We start from the raw sequence: 22,088 nt of genomic DNA, 5'->3' as shown, positions 1-22,088 counted from the left end.
TGTCAGCTCGGAAACCGTGTTGGGTTCCATACGTTGAATATGGATCGATAGTCCGCATGCATGCTGGATTTGCCGGTATACCAAGGTTTCGGATGTCTCCGAATGACGCATACCGCTGACTTCTTCCGTGTAATGTCGTGCGGTATAGGGTGGTTGATTCCGGTCTTTACTGAGAATAATTATTGGACGAGGTGTGCAGTCAAATTACTTTCAAATCATCTAAGCTATCTACATAATTATCTCAAGCATAAATAAGATTTGATGATATGTATGTGAGTCATAGGTAGTAGTCAATGTGTGGCTGTTCTCACCATATTTAAATAGCATGAAGAACATAACAGTTCATGACACAAATTGAGTAGATAATCCGAAAAAATAACCCATCCTCCCTCAGACCATGATCCCGTCTCATGAATTTATACACAGCTCTGTAGCTCGTCTCAACTCACCTCGTTTCTCTAAAATATTTTCTACTCCTGCTGCCGACTGCAAACGCATGTGGCATGTGTTTTGCCCATGTTTACATCATGTAGAATTGACAATTTAGCGTATTCGCATAAAAATAGCCAAAAGTGCAAAGAGCAATACAATAATTATTATTCACTTTCGGTCTGGTTGAGAGGAAGACAATACCGTGATTGAACCATGGGGCAGGACGTGGAGGGCCACAAGTTGATTCGCCAAGGGGCCGAAGGTCGCATTTACACGGGACTCTTCCTGGGGCGCAAATGTATCGTCAAGGAACGTTTCCCTAAAACGTATCGTCACCCCGCCCTGGACGAGAGGCTCACCAAAGAACGGATGCGTGGAGAGCTGAGGGGAATCCTACGTTCCAAAGCAGTTGGTAGTCCAATAACTCATTTTATGGTATAGCTTATCAGTAACCCTTAGATCATATTTGTTATTTGAACTTCAAAACTAGGCATTCGGGCCCCAACTGTTTATTTTGTGGATACCAAACGAAATGCTATTGTGATGGAACTAATTGAGAATGTGGACACAGTGAATGTACACATTGGTCAAGTTCTCCAAAAGGTACCGATATAATTATATTATTTATATGGAAAAATTGAAAGTAGCAAGGATCACTTGAAATGGTGTTCATTCTTAATGATTCTTTTGTTCTTATTATTCAAGAAAATCCCCAGTGGTGATGGAACAGAGGACCTGAAGGACCTAGCAAGACAAATTGGCGTGGTGGTAGCCAAGATTCACGCTGCCGGAATCATTCATGGTGACCTCACCACCTCCAATATTCTGGTAGACAGGACGACGACCAAAAACCCCTCCTCAATTTGTCTCATTGATTTTGGTCTGAGCCACGTCGAGAATTCTGCAGAGGATAAGGGCGTAGATTTGTACGTTCTTGAGCGTGCTCTGACTAGCACTTTCTCCTCCATTCCTTGGTTCTTTGAAGAATTGTTGGCTTCATATCGCAAAACGTATGTGATGGGAGGGGAGGAAGTATTTGAAAAGTTGGAAGAAGTTAGGTTAAGAGGAAGGAAGAGGACAATGGTAGGCTAGACAGACATGCATTAAAGAAATAATGTTATACTTAATCATATTATTATTACCAAATTACTGATTCATAATAAATAAATAATAGTTCATCTAATCCTTCTGGATTAGAACCGATATTAAGTATTACAGTTACATAAATACTGCATATTTTTTGGAAATGGTTGGGATTGATACTTTCTGAGCCCACTTTTGCCCTTGTTCTTGATCCTCCTGGGGAGAGAACAAGAGAAATGCATTGGCCTCCAGCTGAGGATGAGTGACGGAAATTGGGGTTCTGGATAAAAGGGGTTGACATTGGGAAAATATTGGTTCTTTTGAGACTTGTGGTATTCGGATCCACATCGGCAGCTGGGACATGGTGGGAGGAGTAATTTTAACGTCGCGCCTAGCGGTGAGCCTGGTCCTCCTGCTTTCTTCTTCTGGGGTGGTGCTTGGAGACGATTGTCGCATCACGCCAGTCCTCCACGTCCTCCAAACGCCTGGCTGCAGCCCCATGACGATCCCTTCATTCGCATGTGTGGGAAAGTGCACTTCCTACGTGCAGGTAAATAATTATAAATTCGTATTTTAAATTCGCTCTCAAGTCTCATCTCACATCAATCCACATAAAAACACAAAGGTTTCCGGATCTAAAATGTGGCAAATGGAACGTTCGTGCATGTGCTGTCAAGAGTCAGGAGAACGGGAAGCCACGGTAAGATTATATCAAGGGATCTAATATTTAATAAAACCATTTGTTCTATCCCATAATATTTCACTAAACTTAAATGTTTTTAGGTCACACTGTCCTGTCCTAAAGCTCCACCAGGGTCACCAAAAGTCCAAAAGGTATCGAATGATACTTATCAAATGCCTGATTATAACTTTTCCTAATTTCTGTATTACTAGATTGTGACGAAGGCTCCAGTTGATTGCGTAAGTAACATAACAGTTAAAAATGTTAATACCAAAGAGGAAAAAATTCAGGTAAATATGTATGACTTCAATCTGGTTAGATGTGTCGTCCTTGTACCGCAGTTGACGAAGGGAGCATTATGCCTCAAGAAATGGCCGGTAAAAGATAATTGAGAATATTTCGAGCTCTTTAGGTCACTTGTCCCGAGCACCATTTGATAAGCTAAGTTTCAAAATAAAATAATTTATATACCATATATTTAATCATTGTTTTGCAGGATACATGGACGCTATGGACGTTGGACCACTCTCCATTGTCCCCATGCGTATGCAAATGAGTCTCTAAACTCCCCCTTGTATTCTTCTTTAACGAGACATAACTGCAAGAGTATTTCATGGATGAGGGTAGCTTGGGTGCCATAACATTTTTGTTTAATTTTCAAAGTCCAGTGTCAATAGATCTCCTCTTCTAATTTGGATAAAACATAACACAATTCTTACTGGATAACATGCAACGACAAAAATTCGGATGTGAGATTATTTACTTTTACCTTTAATTGTTTCATAATGTTTTTCGGGGGGTGGGTAACACACATGGTTTCTATAAATCTGTACTCTGTAATACAACTTGATAGTTCTAATAATCCTCTGATCCTTACCTGCGCTACATGCACAGAATAAAGTGATACATTTCATGGTCAAAATATTATTAAGCTTGGTTGAACGCATGTGAAATAAATAATGTCCCAGATCATCATAGTAAATAAATGTAATCATCCAATTCCAATTTGACATTTGTATGCAAAATTTGTAAATTACAAATTGTAATACAAATATTCTCAGGCTTTCTGGGACAAAAGACGACTAAACTCGGCACACTACAGATCGGCGCAACCCTTCGTATTTTTTGGTCTAGTTTTCTGCTCAGCCCGACTTGGAAGCAATAATTGTTTATTGTTTTCTAAGTAGCTCCGGTTTACTAATTGAATTTTAATTTTGGGTGCAAATGTAAACACCGACCACACCCACGCCGCCCAGTAACACTAGTTCACTGATTTGTTACAGATTTGAAAGAGGACAGAGTTAGGTTTACGACTTTGTGTTTTACAAACTTTGTTTTGTAACAACATTAGATATTTATTTCTAATTTTGTCAAATCGAAAATGTTGACTCCAACACTGGCCCGTCAGTTGACCAGAGCAGCAAAATGCGGTAAGTAATTAAAATTTGATGTCTTGAAAAATGAAATTGTGAATTTTAACTAGATTTTATTGCCAAATTTAAAATTACAAATTGTGTAATAACAGTTGGGCAACTAAGGATTGGAGGGGCCGCAGTGGCACCCGTGCGACTCTTCTCAACTCCACCTCCTGGTCAAACGCCACCAACTCTTCCACCACCGGAAACACGACGTAATTATATAACCTAACCGAGCATGTCAGAATTGATGCAGTATTTTCATTCTAATGCTCATTATTTACAGCTGCGGTTCGTAAAGTGAACTCTGCCGTGCGTCAGAACCTGATAGAATTTGGTGGCTATGTGGCCGAGTGTCTGCCCAAATACGTTCAAAAGGTGCAATTGGCATGTGGGGACGAGCTGGAAGTGTTAATTTCCCCGGACGGCGTTGTCCCCGTCCTCTCGTTCCTCAAAGACCATCATCAATGTCAGTTCGCCAATCTTACCGATATTGCGGGCATGGATGTCCCCACTCGTCCCTATCGATTTGAAGTATGGTTATGGATCGAACCCACAATCGAACCTCATTGCTTTATTTATTTATTTTCATTGAAATGCTTCTTAATCTTAATATGTCCAATTAATCGATTCTCACTTGCAGATTATCTACAATTTTCTCTCCTTGCGATTCAATTCTCGTATTCGTGTCAAGACATATACCGATGAAGGTGAAACATAAGTTTAATGTTATTTTCTTACAGTTTGAAGAAAACTATAATAGCTTCAACTATTTCCCAAACATAGAGTTACAAATTACCACAAATTAATTAACTTAAAGATGGTTTATAAGGCTTCGTACATAGATTTATGGGTTTTTGTTTTAACTTTCAGTGACTCCAATCGATTCCTGCAATGACATCTTTAAAGCTGCAAATTGGTACGAGCGAGAAATCTGGGACATGTACGGTGTCTTCTTTGCCAACCACCCTGACCTGCGTAGAATCTTGACTGATTATGGCTTCGAAGGACACCCCCAAAGACGAGACTTCCCACTCTCTGGTTATGTGGAAGTTCGCTACGATGATGAAGTGAAGCGTGTCGTAGTGGAGCCTCTGGAATTATCGCAAGAATTTCGCAAGTTTGATTTAACAAGTCCTTGGGAACAGTTTCCCAACTTTCGAGAGGGTGGGAAACCTCCATCACTCACAGAAGAGGTCAAATTGCCACCTCCCAAACCAAAGTAGTAATTGTAATTGTGTGAACCAAATTTATTAAAGCGGCATGTATATTGTAATTTTAAGCAATCTGTCAAATATAATAAGTACATACATACATATGTACATCAGTAAATTCGTAGTAAATATTTTGTTCTTTTGGATCGGAGTTGGAATGAACAATGAAATAAATAATTAAACTGGTGACGCTATGTACATTCGTACATGTGTATTTACATTCGTTATAATCTTGGGGAAAACCTATGTAGATATTCACACTTGATCAATGATCACAGATCACCAGATGCTTAGCTATGACATAATTTATGTATTATTAATTGAACGTATGCATGTAAGTTTGAGCGTGTGTTCAACGATGACATAAATATGATGATAATGTACACACTGTAAGTGGTGGTGGTTGGACCTAACTTAATTGATTGACATGATTCTGTGACTTATTGATGTTATTGGGCAGCTGATGAAAAATCCAAAAGTACGAATGCAGTAATGATAATAATATAAATACGGTTTAATTGAAGGATTGAGATATGTATAGTACTGTACTAAATAGTACATAGTAGTTGTAAAAAAAGTCATCATGTCCAGTAAAGAAATTTCGATCACCGACGCTGCTACTGTGTGGGAACCCCTACTACGTTCCATCCTGGAATGGAACCCTGAGCCGGAGGACAAAGATGCTGTTGTCCGATTTGTGCCCCCACCCAAACTCTTTGCGGAGCTGAAGAGTCGACTGGAAGTAGGACGACAAAATGGATCGCCTCCAGAATTCGTGCTGGAAACAGTCAAGTTCGTCCTTCGCCACTGCGTCAACACGTCACACCCACTCTGGGTAAATCAACTTTATGGGGGCGTACATCCCCTTGGTCTGGCTGCGTCTTTCCTCGTCGAGAAGATGAACACGAATGCTCACACCTTCGAGGCAGCCCCCGTCTTCGTGTTGGCCGAGGGGATGGTGCTTGGCGAGGCTCGAAAATTATTCTACGAAGGGGTTGAGAGAGGGGACGGGATATTTGCGCCAGGGGGATCCTTCGCCAATATGTATGGATTCATGGCGGCACGGCATGTCAAATTCCCACAAGCAAAGGAGACTGGTTTCTTCGGACTACCACCGCTCGTTCTCTTCACGTCGGAAGAGGTGATGCTTTTACTGTACACAATTATGGAGTTTGTCTCCAAGAAACTTTATGCACATGCTAATAGTCCACTATTTCGTGGAGACTAAATTGTTGCAATAATAATAGAGTCACTACTCCGTGTCTAAAGCTGCCGTCTGGATGGGTCTGGGTTTGGATAATGTGGTCAAAGTGCCCACGAATCGTGAAGGCGAGATGAGGCCCGATGCCCTTCAAATAGCCATTCAGGAAGTTAAGGCAAGTGGGCGTGTTCCACTCGCAGTCAACGCCACAGCAGGTACTAGCATCCGGGAAAATAGTACTTCATTTAAATACGTATTTATGTATATAGCATAGCTTCATGTGACTTGTAGGGACAACCGTTTTAGGAGCATTTGATCCTCTCATTCCCATTTCAAAGGTACTCAGTCAGTGATGCATCACAGAATATCGGAATAAAATACAGACATTCTTCTCAAATCTTCTCTTATTTATATATGTGCACGCAGGTATGTGAGGACGAAGGGGTGTGGCTCCATGTTGACGCTGCGTGGGGAGGTTCTTTCATATTCTCTCCTCGCTTGAGAGGCCTTCATTTGCGTGGAATATCGCGAGCAGACTCCATCGCCTGGAATGGTGGGTATAAACAAGTAGATCTTTGAATTTGGTTTGTTTCTTTGAATTTGAGTCTGAGTAACAAACTTTGAAAAATGTATTTTCCGTTGCAGCACACAAAATGTTGGGGGCTCCTCTTCAGTGCTCCCTATTTCTAAGTCGCCACGAGGACATTCTGCGGGGGTGCAATTCTCTCGGCCCCAGCTCAGCACCATATCTCTTTCAGCAGGACAAGTCGTGCTACGAGGTAGCTTGGGATGGTCTGGGGGATAAAAGTGAGAAATTATGAGACTGGCATTAAACAGGAACACAATGAGTGGATATAATTGTTGTCTGATCAAGGTTTCCAGTGTGGGCGTAAAGCGGACGGGTTCAAACTTTGGTTGATGTGGGTGGGGTTAGGACTGGATGGGTTTCAAACTCTGATTGAAAGTGCAGAGGATGCATCACAATACTTTTATTCGAAAATAGCGGAAAGAAAGGAAGAATTTCTTCCTTATTTGGATGGCCCCCAGACCACAAACGTCTTCTTCTGGTGGGCATTTGATATTTATTTGCACAGTTAATTTATTTGCGCATGAATTTGATTCTCGACTGAAAAATCGTAGTCGATAATGAATTTAGTTGAATGGAGGAATTACGCTTAAAAGAACTTGATTCTGGTTGATTTGAATAGGTATATTCCTCCCAGACTGAGAGGTTCCGCTCGGGATGAAGAATGGTGGAGCGAAATTTCCAAGGTGCATTTTAGCCCGAACAATTACTTATCTGTCTGTGACATGCTATCAGACGATTTTTTGGAGGCTATTTTTGATGAATAAAATTATGCTGACCATTGACTATCAGGTGACAGTGGGGCTGAAGGAACGGATGGTTTTTGATGGAGGTCGACTCTTGCTGGGCTATGCACCCCTTCCTTACAAGGGACTCCCCAACGCCTTGCGCCTAGTTTTGCCTGCCTATCCGCCCAAGAGCACCACCCACATGGACACCATTCTCAGACTTATCACCACTTACGGCGAGGACCTTTAGCTGATGTTGATTGATTATGATTATATGAATAGCTCGAGGTTAATCCATTTCTCAACTTGGATGAGTGAAAACCTCGTACGTTAGTATGTGGGTGCTCATTCAACTGTAAATTTGTTAATTTTAATTGTTGAGATTACAATAAAATGATGACGATGAACATTCATTCAACTATATTCAGCATTCATATATCTTTCTACGTTTTTGGAACGCATAGTTGATTACAATGCATCAATTTCCGGGAGTTTCATATCTCAGCTTGAAGCACTTTCACTTTCAGTAGCCGACATCGGGAACGGGAAGTTTGGGCTTCATCAGATCGGCATCGATAATTCCATACTTTCGTTTGGTTTAATTGGTTTTCGGTCAAACGCAAACCTCCTTCTTCACTTAGTTTGCAATTATAAATTACTAACCATAAAACTAAACGTTAGCGTACATGACATCCCCTCATTCACATTAACATCTCTAGTTCTCCCTCATATTTTACAATTTAGTAGTGTTAAAAACACTTAAAATTGCCACATTACTAAGTCGGCTGAACTAAGGTCGCAAGGTCTAAGGTTCGTCAGAGGATGGGGACCTTGGCTCGACGCTTGTGTGGTTTGGCAGGCGCTGGCCTGGTTGGATTCGGCGGAGGCCTGCTCATATCAGAAAGAAGTCGAGGAGAGGACTGGGGACACTTTGCCGCAACTCCGCTCGACCCTTCTTCCTCCAAAGGAGAAGAACCAACATGGTTGTCGGAAGGCACATCAAAAACATCACCAAGTCGTGTCTCGCAGGTACCCAATGAAAAATATTGATTATGTATGACGTCTATTAGACGTCATATATTAAATATATCGAGGAAATTTTTATCTAGATAATGAAGTGGGGTTTTCCTGGAATGGATAACGTTCGCTCTTTTAACGATTTTGTGGTCAGTTATGATCGCAGGAATCGGGTTCCCCACTGGGTCGCCGAGCACCTTACATCATCCTCCGTCAAATTCAACCCAGGAGTGGATCGGGCAAAGTGTGAATTCCACGAGGTATCTTATTCAATAGAAATGTAGGTTGTTATCGTGTAATATCAATAAGAATTATATTGGCTTTCCTATATAGGACACCTCCATCCATCCATACTTTCGAAGTACCAATACAGACTACAAGGTACTGTTAGTTCTATCCGCGACCTACCTAGCATAATACTCGCCAAGTATTATTGTAGCTTCGATTACAACTGGTTATAGGGTTCAGGGTTGGATCGGGGTCACCTCGCTGCCGCGGGTAATCACCGCCTCTCCCAATCCTTGGTGGAGGAAACGTTTGCCCTCTCCAACATGGCCCCTCAAGTATGTCAGCTCTCAACTAACGTTCATGCACTAGCAGATCGCTTTCATTTGTTTGTACAATCTTCCAGGTGGGCAAAGGCTTTAATCGGGACGCTTGGAATAGACTCGAGAAATATGTACGTGGATTGACGAAAAGGTACGACAACGTTTGGGTGATCACAGGTAAAAAATTCACCACCCTCACAATAGAAGCGTTTTAAAAATTGTTTAGTTCATTTATCTATGATCATAACAGGACCTCTTTACCTTCCGCAGTAAGTGACGTCTTCGTCCAACACAACACTCTTTCTTTGTCCATTTTTATTATAATACATTTTTTGTGATTTGTGGTGATTATTGTTTGCAGGCGTGGAGAGGGTGGCCACTATTGGGTCAAATATCGTGTAATAGGGAAGAACAATGTAGCAGTCCCTTCGCACTTTTTTAAGGTGGTGGTTGGAGAAGGACGAGGAGAATTGGACTTGGAAGCTTACATTATGCCCAATGCTCCCATCGATGACAAGGCACCGCTCGAAGCTTTCAGGGTAAAATCATATACAATTATCAATTTGCGTAATAGTCTCACCAATTATTACCTATACATCATAATAACAGATAGACTAATTAATCTGGGTATTACTTCTTGTTGTGTGGCGTGTTGCAGGTACCCCTGGATGCAGTAGAAAGAGCTGCAGGACTCCTCTTTTTCGATAGGGTACCCAAAGGTGGATTTCGACAGATTAACGGACGGAGGAGTTGATGATAGGTCAACTTACGTTTTTAAATACTGCCATGCATGTCAATAAATTTCCTATGCCTTTATGCCCATAAGCAAAATTTTATAGACTATGTGACGTTCAAAATGAAAAAAAAAGTTCCTTTCCACGTAATCAATTTAATGAATTTTATTTAACTTACAAATGTGCGTACTCACAAATATATGACTCCGTTCATACAGTATACGTGTCAGTAATAAAGAAGACTTTACATTTAAGATCATCACACACAATATTGAACTCGCCTACTGTGTCATACCCGCAGTCTATGGGTACACACCTTGCAATTTTATTCGTTATACAATAAATCTTACTCTTCATTAAATAGTAAGATCTTAAAAAATGATACCAGGTTAAGATTGGAGTAATTACAACAAACGATTTTAAAATACGGAATATATGCAAAGTTTGATGAAGAAATTAGACGATTTGTACATTCGCAACAGAAGCGTACTTTACCAAAAAATTCTGAGCTTCTTGTGCAATCGACGCGACGAGTGGGGCCACCTTGCCAGGATTACCCACAGACAATTTAGACAAACTCGAGGCCAAAAATATTTTGGGGTCCGGAATAGATTCTAAATGCATCAAAAATAGCAAGAATTGAATTACACACATACAGCACCAGGGCATAAATTTAAACCCACCCGTATGCTGCGCGCCCCGATAGCTCAAGCTTATCAGTAGATTTTATTCAGCCATCGGGTTTAGGTTTATGTTGTACAGAATTTAACTGGCTTTCCAACGGTACTACATTTGGTTATGAAAAAACTAACGGGTATGCGTAATTGATCATACCAGAAAAAAACACAAAAAAATTAGCTGCAAAAGTTTAAACCCGCTTCTTATTAAAAATTGCTTCATGACGAAAGGGGGTTAAGGCATGGGTTTAACAATTATTTACATTCATCCTAGGTACTCTACTTGCAGAAAAAGCTAAAAAATGGGAAAAAATTGGGAGTTGACCATTACGATAACATATTATTGTAAATCTCCGCGAGCGAGACCTGGGGCACATAAAAATTAGTGCTATTACCAAATTTAACAAAAATTCAATTAAAACAATGATTAGAAAATAGAAAAATATAGCTACTGTGCCAAGTAATCCTAAATCGGGACGGCCAACAGTCAAATCTAAGCGAATTGACTCAAATATTGTTCCAAAGGCAATCCAAAATCGTGGGATGGCACTCCAGAATTTGACCTCCGACAGCAAGGGGCATTGTGAGATCCAAATTAGCGCATGAATTGTAAAGAGGAGACCCCATGGACCAAGTCCCAAGCGACGATGAGTTCGAAAAAAAATGTGCCTACCTGTGAAAAGCTTAACCCGAAGCCTGAAATGGGCTAATGAGCATTCTGAAATGTCTTGAATCTGGAAAATGAATGTATTGCACGTTGCGTACAAGTCGTTGCTTTTTAAGACCTTCTACAGGTCTCCCCCAAACATTATTTACCCCCTAATTCACTAAAATACCAAGTTTTATTTTTTCCGACCATGATACTTTGATCCAGTTTTGGGTGGTTTATCCAAAATGCTCATTAGCCCATTTCAGGCTTCGGGTTAAGCTTTTCACAGGTAGGCACATTTTTTTTCGAACTCATCGTCACTTGGGACTTGGTCCATGGGGTCTCCTCTTTACAATTCATGCGCTAATTTGGATCTCACAATGCCCCTTGCTGTCGGAGGTCAAATTCTGGAGTGCCATCCCACGATTTTGGATTGCCTTTGGAACAATATTTGAGTCAATTCGCTTAGATTTGACTGTTGGCCGTCCCGATTTAGGATTATTTGGTACAGTAACTATATTGTTCTATTTCCTAATCATTGTTTTAATTGAATTTTTGTTAAATTTGGTAGTAGCAGTAATTTTTATGTGCCCCAGGTCTCGCTCGAAGAGATTTACAATGATTTGTAATCGCAATGGTCAACTCCCGATTTTTTCCCATTTTTTAGCTTTTTCTGCAAGTAGAGTACCTAGGATGAATGTAAATAATTGTTAAACCCATGCCTTAACCCCCCTTCGTCATGAAGCAATTTTTAATAAGAAGCGGGTTTAAACTTTTGCAGCTAATTTTTTTGTGTTTTTTTCTGGTATGATTAATTACGCATACCCGTTAGTTTTTTCATAACCAAATGTAGTACCGTTGGAAAGCCAGTTAAATTCTGTACAACATAAACCTAAACCCGATGGCTGAATAAAATCTACTGATAAGCTTGAGTTATCGGGGCGCGCAGCATACGGGTGGGTTTAAATTTATGCCCTGGTGCTGTAAATAGCATATATTCTATATTTCCTTGATATTCCCTACCTTTCGTCGGATCGTCCGGTGGAATTCCTCCAAAGTTGAGCTTGGAATAATTAGCCTGGTAGCTGGAGATCTCTTCTAGTTCAGCAAAATGACCTTCATCGTCTGGTATGCTCACATCCTCAGGACACTCAAACATCTGGATGATGGCTTGAAGAAGTGGAGGCCTGAAGAGAAGTTTAGAAGCATATATTAATTAATAACGAATGTAGTGTAATGTCAACAGCAGCAGCACTCACCAATACATAGCATATTGACCCGTCAACATAGATTGCGGGCACTCGCACAACAACTTGGTAACCCCCACCCCGACAATCCTCTTTTCTAAAGGCACGCCGATTTTCTGCATCTCTGCGATGAATAAACGATCCAAAACTTTGGCCATAAAGTTAGGCTCAATGCTGTCAATCATCGCGATGAAGGACTCTGCTCCATACCGGTTAATGTACGTGGCAAAGTAAACCAGGAGGCACTTAACAAACTTGACCGTCTTAGAGGACGTCAAACGTTGGAAAAGGAGGAGAAATATGGATTTGAGGTACTGCTCCATCGCTGTAGGTGGTAAATTGTCTACCAAACATCGAATAAGATTGAATCCTTCGTGGTCGTTGGACTTGGAGGCAATCAACTTTTGAAACACTCCCAGCATTGCACCCTGGCAAGAAAAAAATGTTTTCATGAAAAATAAACGCTACAAGAAACAGAATTAGAGGTGTATTCCATCCAACGAGAAAATTTTATACTACATTATACTACTAACCAATTTATCAGACGCTACTATTTGGGCGACTCCCTTCTTGACATAAATTTTCAGTAGTTGCACCAATGGAGGGATGTTTGCATTCTTTTCCCACAGTGGAGGAGCCAGAAGACAGGGGAATAGGAACATGTAGGGCTCAGTAACTCCACTCCCCGCTGGATGATAATCCAACATTAGTGCCAGGACTTGAAAGACGTAGGGAATGAATTCAACTACGTCTCCTTGGAGGATCCCTTGAAAGATTGGGAAGAGATGAACTTCAAACTGTTCCACGGCCGCAGGGTTCTTCCGACACAGGATACGAATCGAGAGACACAAGGTTTCAAACATGTAGTGGTTAAAGTGAGGTTTGCTTGGGTTTCTCGCTGCTCCTACTAATATTTCCAAGAGCTTGGGTAACATGACGCCCATGAAAGGAGCTGCACCATCTCCCAGAGCAGATGTGGACCGCATGATGGCTGAGAAAATTGAAAATTGCATATATGTAAAGGCCCTGATGTGATGGTATGGTATATGCAGTAGTAGTATATTATAGAAGCCTACCTTTCATGACATATTCATTTTCTTTTGAGGTGGGTTTGGACAAGACACTGAAAAGACCAGAGATGAGTGTCGCTCCTACCGGAGCCAAATCTCCAGTCTGGATCCTATTCAGTAATAGAGGAGATAATTATCAAATCTTTGTATCGAATTAGCCATGTAAATCAACTGTTATAATAATATAGCTATGTAATATGTGGTGAGCGTACAGGGGACTGTTATCTGCCTGCTTGAGGAGAAGAAGTTTCTCAATGGCACTCGCAGCGTACGAGTTCACCACAGTACTCTCCGCACCAAGGAAGCGGACCAAGTGAGAAATCCCTTCTTTCATCGTTTGGGGTGGAAGTTGGTTCCGGAAGATCATGAGATACTTTATAGAATCCGCCTTAAGAACTGGGATCTGATTAACTAAGACACGTAAAATTAAATTAGTTAGTACGTCATCTTTATTTTTTCGTATTTTCTTGATAGAATTTTCATGCTCTCTCAACTCACCATCCGGATTTAGAAGCTCTGAAAGAATGTGCGCGTTATAAAAGTCGACGACACTGACAAGCGAGTTGGTCTTAGTGACACCATCCTTTTCTGTCTGTCCCTTTGCTACGATGGAAGTGACCAAATAGATGGCCGCGTCCTTACTCTTCCAAGCCTGGCTTGCATTCTGCCCATACTTGACCAACATTTCTTGAACATATGCTCCAAAAATACTAGTCATTTCAGACTCAAAGTTCTTGGAGAGGGCTCGCACCAGATCGCATACAGCTCTTCGCCTCGTATCCACATCAGATCCTTCAATATCACGACGAATGTACTCTTCCGGATTATCTTCAAACAGTTCTTCGTCTGCATCTACATTTTACATTTTATACCAAATAACGGGTCAGTTAAACTACGAAACGTAATAGTACTGAGAGAAACTCACCTCTAAATTCCATGTTGGGCACAATCACTTTTTGGCAAATTCCACTCATTGTTTCCGGATTGTTAAATAGTGCCTTGTTGCGATCCTTTTCAGCTACCAGTGCCAGAAATCCAATTGCATTACTGACCAGCTGGAAAAAATAACACAAGTTTAACATATTAGCAATATACGTTTGTTTGCTTTTGTTGGTTAGCTCAAGTTCATATTAAACAGTTACATACCATGTCGTACTTTGTCTGAGCTCCGGTCGTGACCAGAAGACCCCAAATATCAGTGACGAAAATAGGTAGAAATTCCTCAAACTCTTCATCATACTTTCAAGCATAAATAGAACATTTTAAAATGTGTTGCTTAATGAAATATATTAACATTGTTAGCACCTTCCGAGCATACATTCCAACATTGTCGCAAATCTGAGACCGCAACTGCTCCAGTAGCCCCGCCTCTTCATCCTCCTGTAATAACAAACATAACAAATTCTAAACAGTCCCGAACACATCCTTCTGGTTTGTCCCTCTTTATACGTTTGCTCCATTGACCTACCCCTGTCTTTAAAAGAGGATTATCCGTAGTAAGGAGAATGTGAAAATTAGGCATCCAGACTTTTATGTTGTCTTCAAAAAATTCTGGAATCTCCTGAAAACATTAACAAGATCAGTTAGTATTAAAAGTGTATTCTATTATAATTCGATGATGTCGGCAAAATGTATGAAGACATTTTTATTAAATCACCTGGCTGTTGAGCGAGTAGAATATTTTGGCGACGAGGAGAATGGAGCTGTAAATTATAGTGATAGCCGCTTTGTTCCCTTCGTGTTGTTTCGCTAAGCCCATCAGCGTTGTAAAAAGCTGGGTGAGAGGAGCCGCAAAAGAATCCAAAACCAGCTTGATTTCACTCCAAAGTTTGTCCGATTTGAATTCATGTCGGTATCTTTTAAATAGCGAATGGCAAGTTTGCAGCACTCCGTTGATAACGTGAAAGTCATCTGTCCCTCCTAATTTCGCTACGAGAGTGGGCATAAGGCTTGACCACTGCTGTGGAAAGTCATACCGCCCAATGGCAGAGATTGCATCACTTAATTGGCGTTGAATTGCTTCAGGAGACTTGAGCATCAGCTCAACAATTTGTGCCTTGATAGCTTCACGGTCCGTTGCGTGAATCTTGTTGGGAGCATCTTCATCCTATAAAATAAGCATTGAAACAAAGAACATTCAAATTACATATTATTTGAATCTATAGCCATCTCATTCTAGATTGTGTGATGGCGCTCGACTTATTTACTTACAGGTGACCAATTTCGACGAACAAAGTTCTTGAACGCAATTGCTGCAGCGATAGGAATAGCTGGATCAGAACCACCGCTGGCTTGAGTGTTAACCAGGTGGAGGAGGAGGAGTGGATAGTTTAGATTCCCTTCCACGGACTCCAAATGCTTTTCGGCTATATAAAAATTGCAAATATTTGTAGTAAATAGTGTATACTATATTATATACGATGCAGAATAATTATACAAACATCACCAAAAAGACAATTACCTGGTTTCCGAACCGCCGGGTCGGGACTGAGGGTCTGGGCGATGTAAGTTGCAAGATGCTGAAGGGCCTGCTCCTTGTTCTCCATTTCGGTGAAAAGTTGGAGACGATTGTATCGAGATGAACTGCTAATTTAGTGGGTCTTCTCCAAAATTCTGTCACTGTTACCACGAAAAGAACAATTTCAATTGTTTTTTTATTAGCCGGAAGAAAATAACGTCGATTCGCGATAGTGAAATGTGAACGACGTTCGCACTCAAGCTGCATTCACCGCCTAATTTCGGTCTTGTTGCATGTTGCTGAGACAAGCAGTGTGTGGGTTGCTCGATGGTTATTTACTTGGTTATGCCGGTTTTGACAAATAAAAGTTACTAAAGATTAATTAAAATAGAAATTAATTACAACACAGAGGTCATTAACCAGTTCAATTAACAGGTTTAAACAATCACTCATCCTCAGAATTCATTCTTCAGTTTCCAAAGGCCAAAGTTGAAAGCGAAATAGACAAGATTGTTGTTCACTATTATTTGTTAGTTTTTGCTTGTCTCACGTTATCGCGAGGATGTCCCTTCGAAGCGGAACTGACTGGGCTCTGGCCGCCATCCGGAACCTCCCTCGTGTCTCCCTCGCCAACTTAAAAGGAGAACTCCAGAAAGCTGACCACGTAAGCATGCAGTAGTTCAAAGAATATAAAAAGACCCTACCTAATTGTTTACACTTTTTCTCGACAGTATGTTCGTGGACGTGGTCAGCACGGTGGGAGAAGACACCGGGGTCCGCACAAAGGTTCATATCAAAGAATGTCATACCCACGGTTAGGCTGGGAGGGTGGACAAGTCCCATTTTACCTGAGAACGTCAAGAGAATTTTACTACGCTGGACACCAGTGAGTTTATTCTCTCTTACTTTTCTATCATGCCGTTCCGTTTTAACTGGACTTTAAGTAACTACTTGTTCGTTTTTTCTGTTATTTTGCAGTCTCCGTCGCCAGTATCCTCCAATCAGCCTGGGTCAACTTCAACTTCTCATCGATACGCAACGACTAGATGGATCTAAGCCCATCGACCTCACTGCAATTTGCGCCACTAGTATTTTCACGTTCGATCCACTAGAGAAACATTGGGGCTTCCATTTGACGGATGAGGTCAACCACATGTTCTTCTATACATGGGTCTACACATGAAAGTTAAAATAACTTAAACTGGTATTTGTAGGGAATGGACAAGTTTGAGGCCAAAGTAAACATTGAGGTGCAGTGGGTTACAGAGCCAGTGATAGCTGCTGTGGAGAAAGCAGGAGGGGTCATAACCACTGCCTACTATGATAGAGAAAGTTGTATTGCAGCCCGAGATCCCATTAAATTCTTCCAACGAGGATTGCCTATCCCAAAGAGGTTGTCTCCACCAGAAGATGCTATCGCCTTCTACACAAGCCCACAATTCCGGTACACTGATATTTCTAATTGCTAAGCACTTTGCTAAATCCTTTTGATTGGGATTACATTACAATGATTGTTGCAGAGGCTACTTGGCTGACCCAGACCGTGTGGCAGAAGAACGACTCGTCCTCGCTCAAAAGTATGGCTACGACTTGCCCAATATAGAGGAGGACCCAGAACGAAAAATGCTTCTTCTCAGGAAGGACCCCCGCCAAGTGTTCTTTGGCTTAGAACCGGGCTGGGTTGTAAGCTTGAAGGATCGATGCATACTTAAACCAAAGGATCCAACCCTTCGTCAGTACTACAACTCATAATCGTTTAATCATTAAGTGTTTAAAGAACCAGATGATCTTGTTAGTCAATTATACGAATAAATAAGTAACTGCAATAAGCAATATCATCTGTGCATGTGAACATTTTTTCTCTCGCTATGAAAATGTAGTCCGAGAAATGATACACCACAAATTGCACCGAGTACACATCATATAATACAAATCTGCATGCTTGGGAATCAGGTTTCTTGCGACGGAAATGCATTTCCTCCGGCTTTGCTCATGATTTATGTAATGCAAAACAACGGGATCTTCACCCACATTTTAAACTAAACTTTGTTCCTAGTAGCTTGCTTACACACATTCGCACGTTAGAATTCAAAGTTGCCATCAGCTTGTATTGCGTGATTCTTGCCAATTAATTATGAGGCGGTCGATTAGGCTGACTTGGTTGACATTGGGTTTGTGGGGGGTTGTGGTTGGAGGGCCTTCGTGGTGTTGGGCGACGTTGCCCATACCACTCTCTCTTCTGCCTGGATTTCCACTCCTCCCTCCTCCCATGAGGCGAGCCTGGCGTGGAAATCAGGATGAGCTGAGCTCCTCCTCCTCCTCCAAAATCTCCCTCCATAACTATTTGAGCGGTGAGTGCGCTGATTTTCGTTGAAGGTCCAATGAAGTAACGTGGGGGATTTTAATCCGTATTCTTTTCACGTAGAGACGATGGCGAGAATTGAGGATCTCGAGCTTGGAGCCATGCTTCCTTCTCTTCCCTTCTCAGACAAGGATGTCAACAACGTTCGCTTCTACCTCTACACGAGTCCCAGCCCAGTGGTCGTGGGCAGCAGTCCGGGTGGGGGTGCTGAGAGCAATGCCGGAGGAGGTGGTGGGGTGGATAAGAGGTATTTAAACTTGCATGTCGAATCATCAGTTTTTGCATATCGTATCGTATCGAACTCGTATTGTTCTTTTATTTGGCTTTCTAAATAGCAGTGGGGATGAATCTGGGGAGGAGGGGAGAGGAAGCGAGGAGGGATTACCTGAAGAACTCTTTGTGAATGACATCGCCAGTGTCAACGCGTCATCCTTCCACACTGGCAACCCAGTTAAAGTTCTGATTCATGGCTGGAGCATGAGCATCGCCTCCAAAGACTTTCCCGGACCGCTCAAAGATGGTAACTAATTGTTTGCTAATTATTTCCGAGATTTATGGATTCGTTGGTAATTGTAACTGATATCAAGTGTTTTAAATTTTCCTTTGGGCAATTGAAAAGCGTATCTAGACTGGTATGGAAGTCGTCCCGCTAACATTGTGGTTGTGGACTGGTCCGCGTTATCTCGTGAATTTCTGTATTTCAACTCTGTCCTGTACGCCGAGAAGGTGGGTCGGAGGGTGGGCGAGTTTCTGGTAATTGTCAATATGTATTGATTCAACAGTATAAAAATGAAATGTTTTATTTTTCGAGAAAAATTTATATAATGAAATTAATTCTATCCATGTGCTGATGTTTCTCCGTCTGGCTGGCTTCATCCCATCCTTCGCCGATGTCCACTTGGTCGGATTCAGTCTGGGAGCACACGTGGCAGCAATTTCGGGTCACTTTATCGTCACCTCCACTAACTCGGAGGAACTTGTGGGTCGTATCAGCGGGCTTGACCCTGCTGGACCAGGTATGGCATGACCCTAGTCTATAAAATAACGAGATAACTAGTTGTATATTTTAATTGCTGCACAACCTCACCCAACAGGCTTCCCATCCGAAATGCCGCTCAGTCATCGTCTCGACTCTAGCGATGCGGCCTTCGTTGACGTGATTCATACAAATATGGGTCAGCTCATCAAAGGCGAGTTTGGGTCCCCTTTAAGCAGCGGAAGTGTGTAATCTAGTCGAAATTTATAATAAAAACTCAGGTATTAAATTGATTGAAATGTGCAAATGCTCATTATTATTCGTGAAGGCGCAGATTTTTATCCGAATGGCGGCCACAAGCAGCCAGGCTGCGAGTTGAGCCTGTTGCGAGAATGGGGTGTGCCGCGGAGGAGCGGGTGTCACCACATGAAAGCCATCGACTACTTCATCTCCTCGCTGAAAGCTCCGCAGGCGGGGTGCAAGTGTCGAGACTGGGTCACTTTTTCCAGTGGAGGCTGCAACTGTGCTCTCAAAGAGAATCGAGCCTGGATGGGGGAGCATTGTGAAATCAGGTATGCTGTCAACGGTACAAAGGTCATCATGATAATGTGTTAATTGCTGAGAAGACTATGATTTTTGGGGTTGTTGTTCAAGGGCTCGTGGAAAATACTATCTTCATGCACATTGAACTGACTCCAGCCTATGATATCATTGACGACTAATATTAACTATTATAAATAAAAACTATTGAATCATGAGAAAGCAACGCGATTAAAGTTTATCGTTGATAAAACAAGGAAGAAACTTTTATTTAGCGACCTAAACCAAAAACGAGACAAGTTGGAGCAAATCTTAAATTTCATAGGCCAACTTACGTCAAAACAAACATTGAGATAAAATAATATATATTGTCCAGACCTATCGCCATCACGCTTTGGCTTCAGTTGCTAAAAGAGATTACCTATATGAAACAATACAAGTTGCAGTGAGGCAATGTGAGATTATCAAAATAGTTCTCAAAACGTGAGTTACAAGCAGATGATAATAATAACAACGTATAAACGCTATTGCTGAAATAATTACCTATGTGAAAATTCTTTGGTCATCAAAGCATACGTATTGTTTGAGCACATGCGAACATCAGTCCAGTTGAGTGAGACAGGGAAGTTGAGACTCTCTCATCCTCAGTCAGTCACATCGCATTTCTTGTGATCAGAGAGCAAATCTCACCTTGAAACCTGTAACTGGAATACACTCGCAAGCGTAGTTTTACATACACCAGGAAATTAGCAATGCAACATGTACACATATGTACAGCCTACACTTACTAGTACGCACAGTTCATTCTAATTTCTAATGCACGTTCCCCATAATTTGGCAATGTCATGAAATACGTATGGCTCATATATGGGTCCCTCAGACTGTAGCCTCACCCTCCTCCCACACACCACACCCATCTACAAGACACCTCCCTTCATATGTATCAACTCTCCAAGTATAAAAATAGGCTCTAGAGTTGCATGTCATTCTCAATTCGAAACGGTTTTTGTGCCTTTATTCTTGCTCAGAATTGGCCAAACTGGTTAAGTGATTAAAACTATCCAGCAATTCCGCATACGATCCACCAGGTAATTAATCTCATATCAGATCTTACACATTACGCTAATTCCTGACTTTTCAACTCTAAAAAACAGACTGCCTTCAACAATTGGTAACAAAGAAACACGAGTTTTTTGCACCCCGACTCTAACTGATGATGATGAGCAAGAAGCAGAATAAGTGTAGGAAGTGTGTTGCATGGGAATTGGCATGAGATTGCAGACTTAATACGATCCTACGTCCAGCTCTAGTGTGGAGACGCTCGTTGAGAGTGTTTTTTTTACCACAATCATTATATTATTGCAAGATGATCATTGTTGGCATATTGGAATCATTATCTTGGAGACTGCGATATAAAAGGGGTTCACAGATTCACTGGACTTCATACCAACAATCAACTTCATTCTCACTCAACTACAACTCATCAACTCCAAACACCAACTCCGCTTCACCATGAACTCCGTAAGTCAGCTATTCGATTGTACCAAATTGCAACCCCACCCACGCAGAAAACCCTCAAACTCAGAAATATTAATCCCTACATTTTAATATTTTCCTTCTTTCTTAGTTCGTCGCTCTTGCTCTCTTCGCCACCTTGGCTGTTGCCAACGCCGGACTTTTGGCTACACCCGCCGTCGTGCACACCGCCCCCATCGTGGCCGCTGCCCCCGTCCTCCGAGCCGCACCCTTGGCGATTGCTCACCCTGCCCCCATCGCTTACGCCGCACACCACGCCGTCGTCGCTGCCCCAGCCGTTGTCCACACCCGAACCTTCCACGGAGCCGCACCAATTGTCTACCACGGTTAAGCTTCGAATGCCACCATGCTCAATCAACGAGTCCGAATTGGACGAGCCTTTTTTACCTTTTTGTAAATCATACTACCAATCTGAAGACAATTCATAGTCCAAAATTTGAAAAAAATAAAATCAGTCAGCCTATACCCACCCAATCACAAATTCTGGTCTAAATCGTTTTCATATAATGCATATTATGCATAGAACAGATCTATGAGACGCACCCACTACGGTTAACATATCGAATGAACTTGATGGGCGAGTCGAAGGGGTAAGAAATTGCATGTCACATCAGTAATAATAAAATATCTCTGTGTAAGGATGCTTTGAGTTGTCTGCAATTATGACCAATATTTCCAACAGACATACGCTAAATACGTATATATGACCAATATATTAGGGAGTTTGCATGTATACTTCCGTAAATAATTTCCGTGACGTAGCAACGTGATTCCGTAGCTTTTCACGGAAATTTTTCACGTCTTCACGTTGCGGAGGGCGACAGTTTGCATAAAAACACGCAACGTGACCCGTAGTAAGACATCCGTAATTTTTCACGTATTTACGATGTTTTCTCTGTCGCTACGTTTAAAAATCAACGTGAAAAACTAATT

The 22,088-nt window shown here is 41.6% G+C and overlaps 9 protein-coding genes across 12 annotated transcripts; 8 read left to right on the top strand and 1 right to left on the bottom strand.

The window, feature by feature from the left end:
• Positions 1 to 301: 301 nt before the first annotated feature.
• On the top strand, positions 302 to 1,641 carry LOC110863021 (EKC/KEOPS complex subunit TP53RK). The gene is made up of 3 exons (XM_022112232.2): positions 302 to 844; positions 923 to 1,035; positions 1,138 to 1,641. Exons 1-3 carry the CDS (start codon positions 646 to 648, stop codon positions 1,522 to 1,524), a joined length of 699 nt encoding a protein of 232 aa, XP_021967924.1. The 5' UTR covers positions 302 to 645; the 3' UTR covers positions 1,525 to 1,641.
• Positions 1,642 to 1,785: 144 nt separating this feature from the next.
• Positions 1,786 to 3,128, top strand: LOC110861746 (bursicon). The gene is made up of 6 exons (XM_022110871.2): positions 1,786 to 2,065; positions 2,141 to 2,215; positions 2,299 to 2,349; positions 2,410 to 2,436; positions 2,517 to 2,574; positions 2,694 to 3,128. The coding sequence occupies exons 1-6, from the start codon at positions 1,877 to 1,879 to the stop codon at positions 2,759 to 2,761; spliced, it is 468 nt and encodes a 155-aa protein (XP_021966563.1). The 5' UTR covers positions 1,786 to 1,876; the 3' UTR covers positions 2,762 to 3,128.
• Positions 3,129 to 3,313: 185 nt separating this feature from the next.
• On the top strand, positions 3,314 to 5,015 carry LOC110853976 (NADH dehydrogenase [ubiquinone] iron-sulfur protein 3, mitochondrial). Its single transcript, XM_022102358.2, has 5 exons — positions 3,314 to 3,627; positions 3,723 to 3,827; positions 3,899 to 4,146; positions 4,256 to 4,322; positions 4,486 to 5,015. The coding sequence occupies exons 1-5, from the start codon at positions 3,579 to 3,581 to the stop codon at positions 4,836 to 4,838; spliced, it is 822 nt and encodes a 273-aa protein (XP_021958050.1). The 5' UTR covers positions 3,314 to 3,578; the 3' UTR covers positions 4,839 to 5,015.
• Positions 5,016 to 5,161: 146 nt separating this feature from the next.
• On the top strand, positions 5,162 to 7,764 carry LOC110861597 (cysteine sulfinic acid decarboxylase). The gene is made up of 8 exons (XM_022110730.2): positions 5,162 to 5,967; positions 6,074 to 6,242; positions 6,319 to 6,365; positions 6,454 to 6,580; positions 6,673 to 6,834; positions 6,902 to 7,094; positions 7,236 to 7,299; positions 7,406 to 7,764. The coding sequence occupies exons 1-8, from the start codon at positions 5,410 to 5,412 to the stop codon at positions 7,589 to 7,591; spliced, it is 1,506 nt and encodes a 501-aa protein (XP_021966422.1). The 5' UTR covers positions 5,162 to 5,409; the 3' UTR covers positions 7,592 to 7,764.
• An 83-nt stretch (positions 7,765 to 7,847) lies between these two features.
• On the top strand, positions 7,848 to 9,894 carry LOC110850747 (endonuclease G, mitochondrial). 2 transcript variants are annotated; one of them, XR_002548005.2, is made up of 8 exons: positions 7,848 to 8,370; positions 8,451 to 8,618; positions 8,692 to 8,739; positions 8,820 to 8,921; positions 8,990 to 9,057; positions 9,157 to 9,175; positions 9,268 to 9,445; positions 9,565 to 9,894. XR_002548005.2 is itself a non-coding variant. In XM_022098289.2 (8 exons), the coding sequence occupies exons 1-8, from the start codon at positions 8,164 to 8,166 to the stop codon at positions 9,658 to 9,660; spliced, it is 912 nt and encodes a 303-aa protein (XP_021953981.1). In that variant the 5' UTR covers positions 7,853 to 8,163; the 3' UTR covers positions 9,661 to 9,894. The 2 variants fall into 2 exon arrangements, 1 of the variants encoding a protein (XP_021953981.1); XM_022098289.2 differs by having other exon boundaries at positions 7,853 to 8,370; positions 8,990 to 9,083.
• On the bottom strand, positions 9,788 to 15,980 carry LOC110850739 (exportin-2). The gene is made up of 14 exons (XM_022098276.2): positions 15,745 to 15,980; positions 15,495 to 15,649; positions 14,941 to 15,390; positions 14,752 to 14,844; positions 14,589 to 14,663; positions 14,430 to 14,522; positions 14,209 to 14,338; positions 13,782 to 14,135; positions 13,496 to 13,694; positions 13,290 to 13,393; positions 12,747 to 13,204; positions 12,226 to 12,641; positions 11,990 to 12,153; positions 9,788 to 10,254 (listed from the first exon to the last, which is right to left on the bottom strand). Exons 1-14 carry the CDS (start codon positions 15,827 to 15,829, stop codon positions 10,097 to 10,099), a joined length of 2,934 nt encoding a protein of 977 aa, XP_021953968.1. The 5' UTR covers positions 15,830 to 15,980; the 3' UTR covers positions 9,788 to 10,096.
• Positions 15,981 to 16,039: 59 nt separating this feature from the next.
• On the top strand, positions 16,040 to 17,576 carry LOC110859944 (39S ribosomal protein L15, mitochondrial). Of its 2 annotated transcripts, XM_035854906.1 has the most exons (6): positions 16,040 to 16,176; positions 16,276 to 16,405; positions 16,473 to 16,627; positions 16,720 to 16,885; positions 16,956 to 17,185; positions 17,262 to 17,576. In XM_035854906.1, the coding sequence occupies exons 2-6, from the start codon at positions 16,304 to 16,306 to the stop codon at positions 17,491 to 17,493; spliced, it is 885 nt and encodes a 294-aa protein (XP_035710799.1). In that variant the 5' UTR covers positions 16,040 to 16,176; positions 16,276 to 16,303; the 3' UTR covers positions 17,494 to 17,576. The 2 variants fall into 2 exon arrangements, with proteins under 2 accessions (XP_035710799.1, XP_021964680.1); XM_022108988.2 differs by having other exon boundaries at positions 16,091 to 16,405.
• Positions 17,577 to 17,705: 129 nt separating this feature from the next.
• LOC110844897 (endothelial lipase-like) lies at positions 17,706 to 20,914 on the top strand. Of its 2 annotated transcripts, XR_004835541.1 has the most exons (9): positions 17,706 to 18,092; positions 18,167 to 18,350; positions 18,439 to 18,623; positions 18,723 to 18,856; positions 18,954 to 19,119; positions 19,198 to 19,323; positions 19,408 to 19,651; positions 19,734 to 20,707; positions 20,774 to 20,914. XR_004835541.1 is itself a non-coding variant. In XM_035854895.1 (8 exons), the coding sequence occupies exons 1-8, from the start codon at positions 17,876 to 17,878 to the stop codon at positions 19,765 to 19,767; spliced, it is 1,290 nt and encodes a 429-aa protein (XP_035710788.1). In that variant the 5' UTR covers positions 17,706 to 17,875; the 3' UTR covers positions 19,768 to 20,865. The 2 variants fall into 2 exon arrangements, 1 of the variants encoding a protein (XP_035710788.1); XM_035854895.1 differs by having other exon boundaries at positions 19,734 to 20,865.
• Positions 20,915 to 21,000: 86 nt separating this feature from the next.
• LOC110841590 (larval/pupal cuticle protein H1C) lies at positions 21,001 to 21,636 on the top strand. Its single transcript, XM_022087277.2, has 2 exons — positions 21,001 to 21,140; positions 21,247 to 21,636. Exons 1-2 carry the CDS (start codon positions 21,132 to 21,134, stop codon positions 21,484 to 21,486), a joined length of 249 nt encoding a protein of 82 aa, XP_021942969.1. The 5' UTR covers positions 21,001 to 21,131; the 3' UTR covers positions 21,487 to 21,636.
• The last annotated feature ends 452 nt before the right edge of the window (positions 21,637 to 22,088 follow it).

This window comes from Folsomia candida, unplaced genomic scaffold (assembly GCF_002217175.1).
Source record: "Folsomia candida strain VU population unplaced genomic scaffold, ASM221717v1 Fcan01_Sc001, whole genome shotgun sequence".
NCBI lineage: Eukaryota > Metazoa > Arthropoda > Collembola > Entomobryomorpha > Isotomidae > Folsomia > Folsomia candida.
The sequence above is the reverse complement of the archived record's forward strand: the minus strand, read 5'-3'. Positions and strand labels throughout refer to the sequence as shown.